The sequence below is a fragment of the Mustelus asterias genome, chromosome 20 (assembly GCF_964213995.1).
Source record: "Mustelus asterias chromosome 20, sMusAst1.hap1.1, whole genome shotgun sequence".
NCBI classification, from domain to species: Eukaryota; Metazoa; Chordata; class Chondrichthyes; order Carcharhiniformes; family Triakidae; genus Mustelus; species Mustelus asterias.
Window position 1 is genome coordinate 53,756,630 of NC_135820.1, and position 15,330 is coordinate 53,771,959.

General features: G+C 43.4%; 1 protein-coding gene and 1 pseudogene across 3 annotated transcripts in view; one reads left to right on the top strand and one right to left on the bottom strand.

The window, feature by feature from the left end:
- LOC144508544 (uridine-cytidine kinase-like 1) overlaps positions 1–15,330 on the top strand; it is a 137,047-nt gene that overhangs the window by 80,396 nt on the left and 41,321 nt on the right. For all 3 annotated transcript variants that reach the window (XM_078236574.1, XM_078236573.1, XM_078236575.1), the window contains exons 6-7: positions 6,263–6,452; positions 11,963–12,024. In XM_078236574.1, the coding sequence (XP_078092700.1) occupies positions 6,263–6,452; positions 11,963–12,024 (252 nt within the window). The remainder of the gene's footprint in view (positions 1–6,262; positions 6,453–11,962; positions 12,025–15,330) is intronic.
- On the bottom strand, positions 2,271–2,435 carry LOC144508819 (U2 spliceosomal RNA; annotated as a pseudogene).

Genomic DNA, 15,330 nt, shown 5'->3' on the forward strand with positions numbered 1-15,330 from the left:
CGGAGATATTCAGCAGTTCAGACAACTCTGCGGAGTGGGAAACATAGTTCATGTTTTAGGTTGATGCCCCTTTCATCAGAAATTCTGATGGAAACATTGGGCGGAATTAGTCCTGCGTGTTCGGTGAGGTGGCCCTCCAATGACGAGCTTTGTCAGCCATTGGGAATAGCTGCTCCACTTGGAAGGAGGTCTTGTTCCAGAAGGCTGCAGATGTCAGCAGTGAACTGTTTTTGAGAGCCTGAGTTTCTTGAGGCACAGCCGCTCAGTGATGTTGAGGGAGCTGATGCTCTGCCTTTATAGCCTGTACTCGGGGTGTTGCCTCCTTCCGTGGATCTCTGTATCCAGTCTGTCTCCCCTGTTGGGGGAGTGGGGGTGGGGGGGGGGGGGGGGGGGGGGGGGTGCGGGCGCAGGGGAGGTCATGCTTCTGTGGAAAATGCAGAGGGTGTTGTTCTGGCTGCTGCTGGATCAGTGGGTGATGGGGAGGTGAAAGTGGAGGCACAAAATCTGCTCCCATGCCTATTCGCATAACCACACATGTTTACCCTCCTAATCCCTCTGACACTAAGGGGCAATTTAGCATGGCCAATCAACCTAACCTGCACATCTTTGGACTGTGGGAGGAAACCCGAGTACCTGGAGGAGACCCACGGAGACACGGAGAGAATGTGCAAATTCCACACAGACAGTGACCCGAGGCCGGAATGGAACCTGGGTTCCTGGCGCTGTGCTAAGCACTGTGCCATCGTGCCACTCCAAAGTGAATGTGCTCCAATGCCATGCTGAAGACTGGTAGCAGGGAAGTGCAGGTGAAGAGCCTTCCAAGAAGTTGGCAATCACCTGTCAAAAAGTGAAAGCGCTTTTGAAAGAAGTGCTTTGAACAGCAGTATCTTAATGAACGTGGGTGGAGCTCTTTAGTGTAACCGATCAAAGCCTTCCTAACGTGTCAGTTTCACTGAAGAAAGTGCTCCCACTGTGCACTTAACTCGGAAACCCTGGCAAGTTGCTAACAGGTTGGGAAACAGGCCCCATGGCTGGGAAATCCAGGATTCAGGCTTAAAATGGATCCTGATTGCCTCATAACTACCTCAACAATTGCCAAAATTGTGCTGCCCTTTATGCCAGCCAATAGCACACCTTAGAATCATAGAAACCCTACAGTGCAGAAAGAGGCCATTTGGCCCATTGAGTCTGCACCGACCACAATCCCACCCAGGCCCCACCCCACATATTTACCTGCTAATCCCTCTAACCTACGCATCTCAGGACACTAAGGGGCAATTTTCAGCATGGCCAATCAACCTAACCCGCACATCTTTGGACTGTGGGAGGAAACCGGAGCACCCGGAGGAAACCCACACAGACACGAGGAGAACTCCACACCGACAGTGACCCAAGCTGGGAATCGAACCCAGGTCCCTGGAGCTGTGAAGCAGCAGTGCTAACCACTGTGCTACCGTGCCGCCCATTTGCCGCAGGTTTCCCAGCAGTGATGAGTGTGTTTAATGGGAAACCCTGTTGACAATGGTGGAACCATATCCTGCCACTGTGGAAACGCACCACAGAGGGGGGAGGAAAATCCCACCCGATTTCTTAACATCCAAGATGATTTCCTTCCCACCTTCTAACCCACTCCGGGGAAAGTTTGAAGAGGGCAGGATAACATTGCAACCCAGTGTCATTTTCTGGGACTTGTCCACCCCAAATGCACACCAGAACCTCCTTCCACCATGTTGGGAAAATGCTGCCCTCTGTTCCCAATTGTCTGCTAATATTTGAATGTAACTATCCAGAGGTAATGGTTTCTATACATGATGGGAATCTATAAATGAACCTAATTTAGTTTAATTTAGCTTGTTGTCCATGTGTGCCAGCTAATATTGGACCGGATCATTCATTATGAAGTGTCATCCTATTATTAGTGTGTGATTGACCAGTTTGATTCTTTCATGTCCAAATTACTGATGATATTTCAATGTGATAGAGTAGGGATTTACATTTGATAATTAAGTGTTAAAATTCTAAATTCAGTCCAAGTGGTTGTAAACAATAGTGATAACCCGATTGAGGCGTTAAATTCAGATTAAATTTAGTGCTATGAAATTTTTTTTTAATACTTTTCCAATTCGATCAAATCAAATCCAATTCAGAGTCTCAACCAGTTGAGACATTTCAGATCCAGGCTGACAAGATAGGGCGAGCGACCAAACCACCCTGTCCTGGGCCTGATCTACATGAGCCAAGCTGATTGGAGAAGGGGGAGGTTCCTCCTCCAAGACTTGAGCTCATTTGCATCTTAGCCAAAAGGCCGAGATGCCGCTTTTAAAAATAGCTTTATATGAAACTTCAGTGTAACCTAATGACCTCAACCAAGTGCGGCCGACCATGGGCTGCCGACCATACTACACTTGATCTTAGCCAAAAGGCCGAGAAGCGATATGAAATGTTGCAAATGTGTAAGAGCATCGGACAAAGGAATATTTCATATTTAGCTACTAGCCACTGTAGTTAACTATTTGGATGTCCTTTTAAGGTCAGTTTTTTTGTTGGTGAGATTTTTTTAATGCTAAGGAATGGAGGACTATTTTTATGGTTTGCTGGGGTCATCATGAAATGGCCATGGGTTAGTGCAATAAATGCACTCCTCGTCAAAAATGATAGGCACTTGGACTGGATTTTACATCTCCCATCCCCCATAATCCTGCCAGCATATTTGAAAGTGGGACGCTTGGAGAATAAAACAGGCAACCTCCCCACCAGCTTCGAATCCAACCTCCGCTTCTCCCCCAATATTACAGCAGGCAGGGAAGAGATCAGGAAGTCTGCCTGCCCTTGGGCCTACTGAGCTCATAAGTGGCCAATTAATTACCTTCTAGCAGAGGAAGGTGCAGACAAGGCAGATAGCCTGGCAGTTTACACTGTGTGGGCAACTATCTGGCAAGGGGGAGGTGGGTACTTCCTTTAGGAGCTCCATTCTGTCCAGTGGAGGCACAGCCTTCCCTCCAGGATCAGAGCTTCCTTTGACCCTCTGCCATGGCATCTCTAACCTAGCCCAACACTCTGCTTGCTGGGGTTACCCAGCTATGTCCACCTAAGTACCAGACTTACCCCTGAGTGTGGGTTTCTTGACTCTTCTTCCTCGGGACTGTCTTTAGTTCCAGCCACCACTCAATCCTAGCGCAGTTGGGACTACAGACCCGCCAGCCAATCAGATTGGCCAGTTGCCCATCCAGGGCAGAACTTCCTCCCAGATGGGGCCAGAAGTCGAACTCTGAATCGATTAAGGCTGTTCCCAATGGGGGCAGGGAATATGTAAAATCTGGCCCCATGTTTTATTGGTCCACCCTCTGAAGAAACTGATGGAACTTCTTTGTCCATTTTCAAATTCAACCATTTTATTTATATTTGTTCATTCATGGGACATGGGTGTCACTGGCTGGCCAGCATTCATTGCCCATCCCCAGTTACCCTTGAGATGGTGGTGGTGAGCCACCTTCTTGAATCACTGCAGTCCATGTGCTGTGGGTTGATCCACAATGCCATTAGGGAGGGAATTCCAGGATTCTGACTCAGCAACTGCAAAGGAACGGTGATATATTTCCAAGTCAGGATGGTGAATAGCTTGGAGGGGAACTTGCAGGTGGTGGTGTTCCCATGTACCTGCTGCCCTTGTTCTTCTAGATGGAAGTGGATGTAGGTTTGGAAGGTGCTGTCTAAGGATCTTTGGTGAATTGCTGCAGTGCATCTTGTAGATAGTACACACTGCTGCTACTGAGCGTTGGTGGTGGAGGGAGTGGATGTTTCTAGATGTGCCAATCAAGCAGGCTGCTTTGTCCTGGATGGTGTCAAGCTTCTTGTGTGTTGTTGGAGCTGCACCCATCCAGGCAAGTGGGGAGAATTCCATCACATTCCTGACTGATGCCTTGTAGATGGTGGCTAGGCTTCTCTGAGTGCAAGATTAACCCGTGTGGAAACATGTTCCCAGAAAATTCTTAAAATATAAACAACCCTGGGTTCACTGCCCTTGAATGTGAAACCAGTTGTGAATTTACACCTCCTAACTTAATTAGGCATCAGTCCATCTTGGAGATGGTGGACTTCACCCAGGATATCTGTCACTTTTGTATTGAACATTGCCTGTTGTGGCTGTGGAGGTTCATTCTTGAGTAGCTGTCCCTTCCGTTGCTGACACAGATGAATCGCGGGATCTCTTTTCCGCAATCTGGTCATTTCTTTTTCCCTCTGTTTTTTCCTTACCCTTCCTGGGTGGGATTTTCTGGCTGCGCTCGCCCTGAGACCGGAAAATCCCACCCGAGGTCCCTGGACCTTTTGCATGGTCTTGTCCCGCCCACTACAATTCCTGTGGTGGGCGGGATGGGAAAATTCTGCCCAATGTTTCCAGGCACTCCTGTCAGCAGTGAGGACTCCCCAATGTATCGACCCACTAACTAACTTCGAGTCTCGTTTGCTGACATCCTTGCATCACAGACGTGGGAAACTTGTTGGTCTGGTGTCAATAACAAGCTCGCTATTGAGTATGTCTTTGGGGATGTCACCACCATCTATTCAGCTTATGTAACCCAGCCAACTGAGTCACCACTGACTTAAGAGATCAGCATGCTGGGGATCCCTACATGCTGGTGTACTTCCATATTTGGCACACTTGCCTTGTCAGGAGATGCCCAATATTATTCTGAGTAGGGAGGTACCTTCATTGCCTATCGCCTCCTATTGACAGGATATTTACCAAACTCTAAATCAATAATACTTTCAGACACAGGGCGGGATTTTACAGCCTCGCTCGAGCGAGACCAGAATTTCCTGCTGGAGGTCAACGGACATTTCCGTTGTGTGTCCCTCGCCTTCTCCGATTCCGTAGCAAGCGAGGCGGTAGAATTCCAGCGACAGTTATTCTCCCATAGCAGAGCTGGCAAGCCAATTAATCAGTTCATATTGGCGTGACAGAAAGATCCCGCCAGCCTGAAAGGCTAGAAAATTCTTGCTGGTATCTGCAAAATTGACCTTTAAGAAAGAAAGATGTAGAGAATCCAATTGATCACAATTACACAGAAACGTCCGCACCAGGTATGTAGTAGGGTTGGATTGGAGCCTGTGGCCTGCAAGGAAAAAGTCAGTGTGATAACCAACTATTATTTAAGAACTTCAAAAGCAGCAAGGAAAATATGTATGCAGTTTTATGTGAACTGAATTTTTTTTTTTAAATGCAGAGGTACTGGGAAAACCAGAAGAAAATTACAGCAAAGTACTAAATGTAAAATAAAACTGCTGTAACCTGCCTTATTCCACATAAATTATATCTGATGGAATCAATTTACACAGAGACTGAAGTACACAATCAGTTGGTTCACTTGCTGAAAACCCTTTATTAAAGTTTATTTATTAGTGTCACAAGTAGGCTTACATTAACGCTGCAATGAAGTTACTGTGAAAATCCCCGAGTTGCCAAACTCTGGTGCCTGTTCGGGTACACTGAGGGAGAATTTAGCATGGCCAATGCACCTAACCAGCATGTCTTTTGGACTATGAAAGGAAACCTGAAGGAAACCCACGCAGACATGGGGAGAATGTGCAGACTCCACACAGTCAGTGACCCAAGCCAGGAATCGAACCCGGGTACCCTGGCGCTGTGAGGCAGCAGTGCTAACCACTGTGTCACCGTGCCACAAGTTGATGTGAAACCTGACATGCGTCGTTATTGAATGAAGAAAACGTTGTAACTGTACCAATGTCAAAATGCATTGTGCTAATATTTTTAGAGTCTGATTTCTATTTCATCCATTTCTAAAAGTGTTGTTCACAATGAATGCAACCAGAATCAAACTGGTATAAAAGGAAAGCATTCTTTATTAAATTGAATGGTTAGGTTTTGTGTTGATATAACTATTAACCTTCACATCTGCCCCAGTCCGCTTTTATGTTCAAAGCATACAGGAAGATGTTTTGGAAAGATTTTGCAAACACACTAAAATTTAAAACTTAAGGAAAAACTTGCAGTCACAGGTAGGACGTTAGTGATGGCAATTAAATAAACAGTCATCATGTTGATAGGAAACCAACTGCATTGGAATAATTAAACTCTAAAAATAAATAGCGTGTGTTTTATCCACAGTTCTCAGGCTTGATGTATTTCTTAAGAAGTCACATTCCATTGGTCGCGCAAGGGGAAACTGCTTCGGAAAAAAATATAGTATTGCGTTTATGCTTACAAATGCCCTTTGCTTAACATGCTGCCTTGTGATTGCAGCTATTGGACATGAAGATTTTTGTCGACACAGATTCAGATATTCGATTAGTCCGACGCCTACGTAGAGATATATCAGAGCGGGGGCGTGATATTGAAGGAGTCATCAAGCAGTACAACAAATTTGTCAAGCCATCCTTTGAACAGTACATTGAACCAACAATGCGTCTGGCTGACATAGTGGTCCCACGAGGTAAAACTCAAGTGATATACGGTTTTTAATTTATTAAATGTTATGTTCGTGAAGACTGCCATGATAAAAGTTATCCAAAAGATATAGAAATCTTTAAACATTTGTTCAGTTAAAACACATACTTGAATGACATTTTCTTGTTTATTGACCATTTTAACTCTACCACTGAAAATGAAAGGTTTCCATTCAGTCCCAAGATTTTAGAATCCCTACAGTGCAGAAGGGGGCCATTTGGCCCATCAGGTCTGCACCAACTCTTTAACACAGCAACATTCCTAGGCCCTATCCCCATAGCCCCACGCATTCACCTTACTAATCCCCCTAATCTACACGAGCAATTTAGCATGGCCAAGCCACCTAACATACACATCTTTGGACTTTTACTGTCAGCGCTACGCTTGCACCAGTGTGACAGCACGACACACACAATCAGGCCTGTTCTGCCACAGAATACTGATGGAATTTAATCTGGACAAATGTGAGGTGATGCATTTTGGCAGATCCAATTCTGGTGGGAGCTATAAAATAAATGGCAGAACCATCAGGAGCATAGACACACAGAGAGATCTGGGAATACAGGTCCACAGATCCTTAAAAGTGGCAGCACAGATGGAAAAGGTGCTGAAGAAAGCATATGGCATGCTTGCCTTCATCGGATGGGCATCAAGTATAAAAGTTGGCAAATTATGTTACAGTTGGATAAGACATTGGTTAGGGCACATTTGGAATACTGTGTCCAATTCTGCTCACCACACTACCAGAAGGTCGGGGAGGCTTTGGAGAGAGTACAGAAACGGTTTACCAGGCTATTGCCTGGTACGGAGGGTATTAGCTACGAGGTGAGATTGAATAAACTGGGATTGTTCTCCCTGGCAAGATAGCGGCTGAGGGGCGATCTGATAGAAGTTTACAAAATGATGAGAGGTATAGATAGGGTGAACAATTGGAAGCTTTTTCCCAGGACAGAAATGACAATTGCAAGGGGGCACAAGTTCAAGATAAGGGGGGAAAGTTTCAATGGAGATGTGCGGGGTAAGTTTTTTACACAGAGGGTGGTGGAAGCCTGGAATGCGCTGCCAAGGTGGTTGAGGCAGATACATTAACAACATTTAAGACTTATCTTGAAAGACATATGAACAAACGGGGTATAGAAGGATACAAGCGGTTGGTCTAGATAAGTAAACATGATCGGCGCAGGCTTGGAGGGCCGAGGGGCCTGTTCCTGTGCTGTACTGTTCTTTGTTCTTTGTAATACGGCACTAAAGTCCCCTGTGCATAATTAATGAGGTCAAGGCCAAAGGATATGGTGTCCTTTCCCATCAGCCCCACAGTGGGAAACATTCCCTGTTGCCGTCCCCACCACAGGCATCCCAGATGGGAGATTTCCACCTGTAACGTTTCAAGTCCATGTGATTCTTCACAGAGCGTGGGCAACAAATGCTGACTTTGTCCCAAGAACTGGTTTAAAAAAAGAAGCTGGGAAATATTTTCTGAATAGTTTTTATTTCTTCATCTTTGAATTGAAACCTTTAAAACCTGGCTGTGCCCAAGAAGAAGAATGTACTCTCCCTTTTAAAACAATCGTCACTTGAGAGCATAATGGGCTGACTTTTCACCCTGAAGTGGTGGAGGAGTTGGAGGTGAGCTGGCTGGCAATTTCACACTGCCAGTGTGGCCTTGATTCTGGTCTGTTTTTGGGGAGGTGGGTGTGAGGGTGATGGCTACCCAGCTGCCTGTGGTTGATAACCAGTTAAACCACTTAAAGTGCCAAATGAGGGCACCGTCTGGATTTTTCAGGATCTTCTTTGAACTATCTCCATACAAGTATATCCCTCCTTAAGTAAGGTGGCCAAAACCACACACAACACTCTAGGTGTGGTTTCACCAATGCCCTGTACAATCATAGCGAGACCTCCCTACCTTAATATACGTACATACGAAATAGAAGCAGAAGTAGGCCATTCGGCCCTTCAAACTGCTCCACCATTACATGGCATTATGGCTGATCTGTCAGTCTTCCATGTTCTATATTCCCATCTACACCTGATAAACTTAGATACAGGGTAGGCAAGAGAATTAATCTACCCGCATCTTAAGTATATTCACTGCCTTCTGAGGCAGAGAGTTACAAAGTTGCACAACCCTCTGAGGGAAACAAATTCTCCTCATATCTGTCCTTAAAGGGCAACCACAAATTTTGAAACGTTGCCCCTTAGTTCAGGACTCGCCCACAAGAGGGAACGTCCTTTCCACATCCACCTTATCAAGACCATTCAGGACCTAATACACTCCAGTCAAATCACCTCTCACTCTTCTAAACTCCAGTGGAAAGAGGCCCAGCCTATACAACGTTTCCTTATAATGCAGGTATCAATCTAGTAAACCTCCCCAGAACTGTCTCCAATGCATTTAATTCCTTCCGAAATAAGGAGACCAAAACCAAAAAATACTCTATCCCACTTGCAGTAAAGGCTAACATGCCGACACTATAGTTAAGAAAGCTCACCAGCGCCTCTACTTTCTCAGAAGACTAAGGAAATTTGGCATGTCAGCTATGACTCGCATTAACTTTTACAGATGCACCATAGAAAGCATTCTTTCTGGTTGCATCACAGCTTGGTATGGCTCCTGCTCTGCCCAAGACCACAAGGAACTATAAAAGGTCGTGAATGTAGCCCAACCCATCACGCAAACCAGCTTCCAATCCATTGACTCTGTCTACACTTCCCGCTGCCTCGGCAAAGCAGCCAGCATAATTAAGGATCCCACGCACCCCGGACATTCTTTCTTCCACCTTCTTCCTTCGGGAAAAAGATACAAGAGTCTGAGGTCACGTACCAACCGACTCAAGAACAGCTTTTTCCCTGCTGCTGTCAGACTTTTGAATGGACTTACCTGGCATTAAGTTGATCTTTCTCTACACCCTAGCTATGACTGCAACACTACATTCTGCACTCTCTCCTTTCCTTCTCTATGAACGGTATGTTTTCTCCGTATGGCATGCAAGAAACTTTTCACTGTATGTTAATACGTGTGACAATAATAAATCAAATCAAATCAAAAAACATTCTGTTTACCTTTTCAATTGCTTGTTGTACCTGCCTGCTGGCTTCGTGCGATTCTTTCAGCATTTTGTATAGTTCTTTTGAATTTTTTTTTAAACTATTGCTCTAGCTGGACTAAAACGCAAATTCAGAAATCCTGTGATCTGGGTGACGAACCTTACATACAAAATATGAGCAGGAATTCGACCATTCAGCCCTTTGAGCCTGTTCCGCCATTTATTAATTTCATGGCTGATCATCCAACTCAGTAACCTGTTCTCGTTTTCCCTCCTCCACTCCCATTTCTTTGACTCTTTTTGCCCCAAGTGCTATATCTAACTCCTTCTTGAAAACATGAATAATGAAGGCCTTGATCAGCTGGATAGTCAACATCTTTTCCCAAAGGTAGGGAAGTCTAAAACTAACAGGCAGAGGTTTAAGGTGAGAAAGGAGAGATACAAAAGGGTCCAGAGGGGCAATTTTTTCACACAGTCGGTGGTGAGTGTCTGGAACAAGCTGCAAGAGGTAGTAATAGAGGCGGGTACAATTTTGTCTTTTAACAAGCATTTAGACAGTTACATAGGTAAGAAGGGTATAGAGAGATATGGGTCAAATGCAGGCAATTGGACTAGCTTAGTGGTTTAAAAACAAAAGGGTGGCATGGACAAGTTGGTCCGAAGGTCCTGTTTCCATGCTGTAAACCTCTATGACTCTGTGTAATGATCTAGCCTCAACTGATTTTTGTGGTAGTGAATTCCACAGGCTCACCACTCTGGGTGAAGAAATGTCTCCTCATCTCAGTTCTAAATGGTTTACCCTTAGACTGTGACCCTTGGTTCTGGACTGCCCCGCCATTGGAAACATCTTTCCTGCAATTACGCTGTCTAGTCCAGTGAGAATTTTGTAGGTTTCTATGAGATCTTCTCTCATTCTTCTAAACTCCAGCAAGTATAAGGAATTGCCTTTTCAATAATTTGTGTTTGAATCTACAATGAGGTTTAATATAACTATCTCTGAAATCCTTCATTCAGTTCACTTCGATGGATATTTATATAAGTTGTTTATGTGGTTGTTGAACTTTCCATTAGAGAAGTTTACTAGCTTGAGATCTAAATGGATAAAGTGAAGCTAAAATCTTTCAAGCAATTTAAGTGTTAATAAGAATTGAAGTTAAGGATGTGTTGCATTGCTTTAATGAGACTGCAACCAATGCTGCTAATGATTAGTGTTCTACTAATTTGAGTCATGTTTCCAAAATACAGGTAAATCCAGTAATCCTGAACTCCCAGAAGCAGTGCTCAATAGATTTGCAAGATGTAGAATCAATATTACAATGTTGTACGCCAATGTCCAAACTCCTAGAATCATAGAATCCCTCCAGTGCAGAAGGAGGCCATTTGGCCCATTGAGTCTGCACCAACCGCAATCCCACCCAGACCCTATTCCCGTTACCCCACATATTTACCCTACAACTCCCCCAGACACTAGGGTCAATTTAGTATGGCCAATCAACCTAACCCGCACATCTTTGGACTGTGGGAGGAAACTGGAGCACCCAGAGGGAACCCATGCAGACACGGGGAAAATGTGCAAACTCCACACAGACACTGACCCGAGGGCCGGAATTGAACCTGGGTCTCTGGCGCTGTGAGGCAGCAGTGCTAACCACTGTGCCACTCCTGTTCAGTGAGACTGTGTACTGGAAGTGCAGGTTCACTGACTTGATATGACTTGTGCCTTTGACCCTTAAAGATTTTACATATTAACACACTAATGTAAATTAAATGGATAGTAGCTTGGATTACAGCTGGAGCCTACCATGCCCCACCTGACCCCAAAAAATGTCCATTTTTAATTCCCATCGTTACTCTTTCTCCACCAACACACACATAGTACAGGGTAACTAACAAGGACTACATGTTGTTAGACCACCACTGTAAAATTGAGTCGTGGAGAGCACTGGAAAATTATTTTCAAAATGCACAAATGATATAACAATAATAGATTGAAAGTTGTTTGTCAATAATTTGCATGCTTGTGAGACTATTTTGTTCCATTGGCAAACTTTAAAGACGCATCCATGAAATTTCTTTGATATTTTAAAACATTTTAAACATGCTCACATTGCGTGTTAAAATGGTGAGCAAACTAATGTCATACAAAAGCTGATACACTATTATCGTAGTGTGATTTCACCTCTTTCGTTTCACTCTGTCTTTCCCAGATGTGCCTAAATTAAAGGCACCCACATAATCCAGGACATCATTATTTGATCATGTAAATGCACCTTGCTTGCTAGCGAACTTGATACCAGTTTCAAACACCCCAAACTGTGACTGAATGTAGGACGCAATTTCTATTGAAAGGCAATGCGGGGGAGGTGGCAAAAGTTAATTTGAAAACATATCTGTTTTTGCTGGCCTTGTCACTGCAATCGATGTTTTACCTATTCCCTTTTGCTTTAAGGAGGAGGTAACATGGTTGCCATTGATCTAATAGTCCAGCATGTACACAGTCAGCTAGAAGAGGTAAGCCAAACTTTTTAAAAACACGGTCGCTCTTAAAGGTCAGCGGAAAGGCGTGGCATGGTCACTCTTAATGCTGCATAAGATTGTAAAGCTGGTTTATTGTGGATGTGACGGCAGCTGTAAAATGAATCTATTTATCGACAATGCCACTGGCCACAGTGCAGCCCTGGGTCCTTTCTTTACTGGAGAGCATTGCACAGAAATGTTTTACACGTCAGTAAGATTTTGGATTTCTTCTGAAGTGCTACAAACAAGTTTTGACAGTGAAATCAGCAGCTAAATAAGAGGGTGTGAAGCTCAGATGATTTGTTTGCTGAAGCATTTCCTTTGACTGAACCTCAATCCTTAACCCTTTCACCATAATGCACTGAGCTAAAGAAGGGACTTCTTCTTTGACATATCGATTTCCTTTTCCTCATGTAAATTTAAGCTGCTATGGGTGCAATCTGAAGTACTCATTACTACCTACAAAGGATTTTGTTTAGATGTGTTTTTGAGTGGTGCTTCCATAGGGAAAGGGCCCTAGGGTACTGTATATGCTGGACCAGTTTCATGAGTTAACATAATTGTCTAACAAGTCCAGTAAAAGTGACTTGTGACTATTTTTTAACTACCTATTGCGCTGTTGCATTTATAATTTCACTTTGTGATTGATTTTTTTGATTGATTTTGATTATTAGTATGTATTATCACAGTCTGTTCAATGAGTGTAAAATGGCAATTTTTCAATATAAAAGTTTTCCTTGCATGCAATCCATGAAACCAGAAATCTTAACATCTAATTTTAGCCTGAAGCAGCCAATGTCTGAAGCATTATTAGACTATTTCCCACCACCCCCACCAAAAGAAAACTGATTTTGGTTATGTCCTTTCCACTGGACATTTGATGCCAATGGATACTCTTGTGAAGAAATCACAGGTCTTTTTTTGAACTTAAAAATTTTAAATACTAGCCAAATGGTTCAAAACCATGAGCATTATGGACAGAGGTTGAGGGGCAACCTGATAGAAGTCTACAAGATTATGAGGGGCATGGACAGAGTGGATAGTCAGAAGCTTTTTCTCAGGGTGGAAGAGTCAATTACAAGGGGGCATATGTTTAAGGCTCGAGGGGCAAGGTTTAAAAGAGATGTACGAGGCAAGTTTTTTACGCAGAGGGTGTTGGCTGCCTGGAACTCGTTGCTGGGGAGGTCGTGAAAGCAGATACGATAGTGACTTTTAAGGGGAGTCTGGACAAATACATGGATAGGATGGGAATAGAGGGATATGATCTCCGGAAGGGTAGGGGGTTTTAGTTCAGACGAGCAAATGGTCGATGCAGGCTTGGAGGGCCCTAAGGGCCTATCCCTGTGCTGTAATTTTCTTTGCTCTTCATTATTGTAATACCTGAGATTAATGCATTCCATCATCACTAGACCATTGGGACTGAAATACCTTTTGGGATTTGGATTGTCCTCTAGTGGGCAAATGACAGAACACCTCATTAACAGAAAACAGTAAAGACCAGATGCAATTTTCAGCCTTTCAAATGATGTAAGTTTGTACCAGAGATGTACACAAAGTGGCATATGTATCCATCCTTCTCATGTTCATGTGGTGGTGCCACCCTCTTGCCCCAGTGGATTTGGTGCTGGAGGGCAGCCCCAGGTGTGACCCCAATACAACCACTTAGAACATGACCAACAGATTTTTGTCTCCTGTTTCTATTTTGTCTACCAGCTGCTGACATTGTGTTAGACAACTTTTGGAAACCAATGTCTTATTATAGGGATACTGCCTTGATGAAAACTGTCTGGTGAGTTTTGTTTTGTTTGGGGAGAGGAAAGAGCTAAGAAGCCAGATAGATCAGCTTTGACCCATTTAACGTCAACTAGAACAGACATTCTGACATGATTTACTTGTGATTTGCAAAAAACCAAAGCTTGCAGAAAATTCTTCAGAAGAATGGTACACTTTCAAATCACAATTCTTCTTGTTTCATTTCATTACGCAATTTAACAATTCAGTCTGATAAATAACCAATATCCAAGTTGTTGCAAGTTGCTGTCTCTAGCATCCTATTTTGAAAGAGACCACAGGATGTTAAGAGTCCTTGAAGTTTTTCTGATGAAATGCTACAATAAAGGGACTTTACTGAACATTGGGCAACTAGTTGTTATCTACAAAAAGGAAGAAAGTCCAAATGAATGCAGAAAAAGTGAGAAACTGACATAATCTGTAATGATTGCTTATGCAGTCAAAGTAAAACCAGGCTGTTATCAGCCATGGTTCACTTCCCTGGTCGGAATCTGGATCCATTTTGCTAAAGAACACATGATTTCCAGAAACTGGACTGTGTGCTTCCCCAATGGGGAGTCATATCATGTTTACATCTTCTGGTTCAGCTCACTTGACAGCTCATTTATTGTTAAAATGCCCAAAAGTTCAATACTTCGAGCTGCTCTGAGCTTTCCTTCCATATCATGAATTTCAGTTCTTGTCAGCGTTGCCAGTGTACAGGGAAATGGATTCCATATAGCCCACGCTTGTGTCAAGATGTGTCTTCAAAAATTAATTTCTTGTCACTTTACAACAAATACAGCATAAAAAGTACACCCGAGTGATTCTGGGGAGGGGAAAGTACTTGCTAATTTCATACACTTGAATAAAACTCTAATAGTCTTCTCCGATGTTATCCATCCATTGATTTAAATTAGGTGTCCTTAATCATAGTCATTGATTCATGTGATGAGACAGTGTAGGAAAGCATGTTGTTGTACAGAACAAAAGCAATGTCAGAATGAATGACTCAGGTTTGCAATTTGACTTTGGACTTTAAGTTCTTGACTAGATTGTTCAGACACAGACTTTTATTATCCTGGCTCTTCTAAAAAAGACGCTGTTATAACTTGCACATTAATACATCAAAATGTAAAGATTATGTTCTTGTAATTTGACTGCCCTGATACATTTGAGTCACTGTGATGCTGAATTTCTGGTTTCATGCTTGTGTTACCCCACTTGTAATCCACTGCTTTTTTTAAACAAGTATTTATATACTGGTTAATTGGGGAACAAAATGTGATCTAATAACTCATTGGAATGAACAGAGAATAAGTGGGATCTCTTGTTGATGCTGGAATTCATGGGCAGAATTTTATACCCCTCCCTCCAGTGGGATTTTCCAATCCCACCAAAGTCAATGGACTTTTGAATGGCTCACCACATTTTACAACCCTGCCCCCTCCATGGTGCAGTGATAAAGTTCTGCCCATATACATTTTGACTGCTTGTTCTGAACCCAAACTAATTTGGAACTGCATAAAT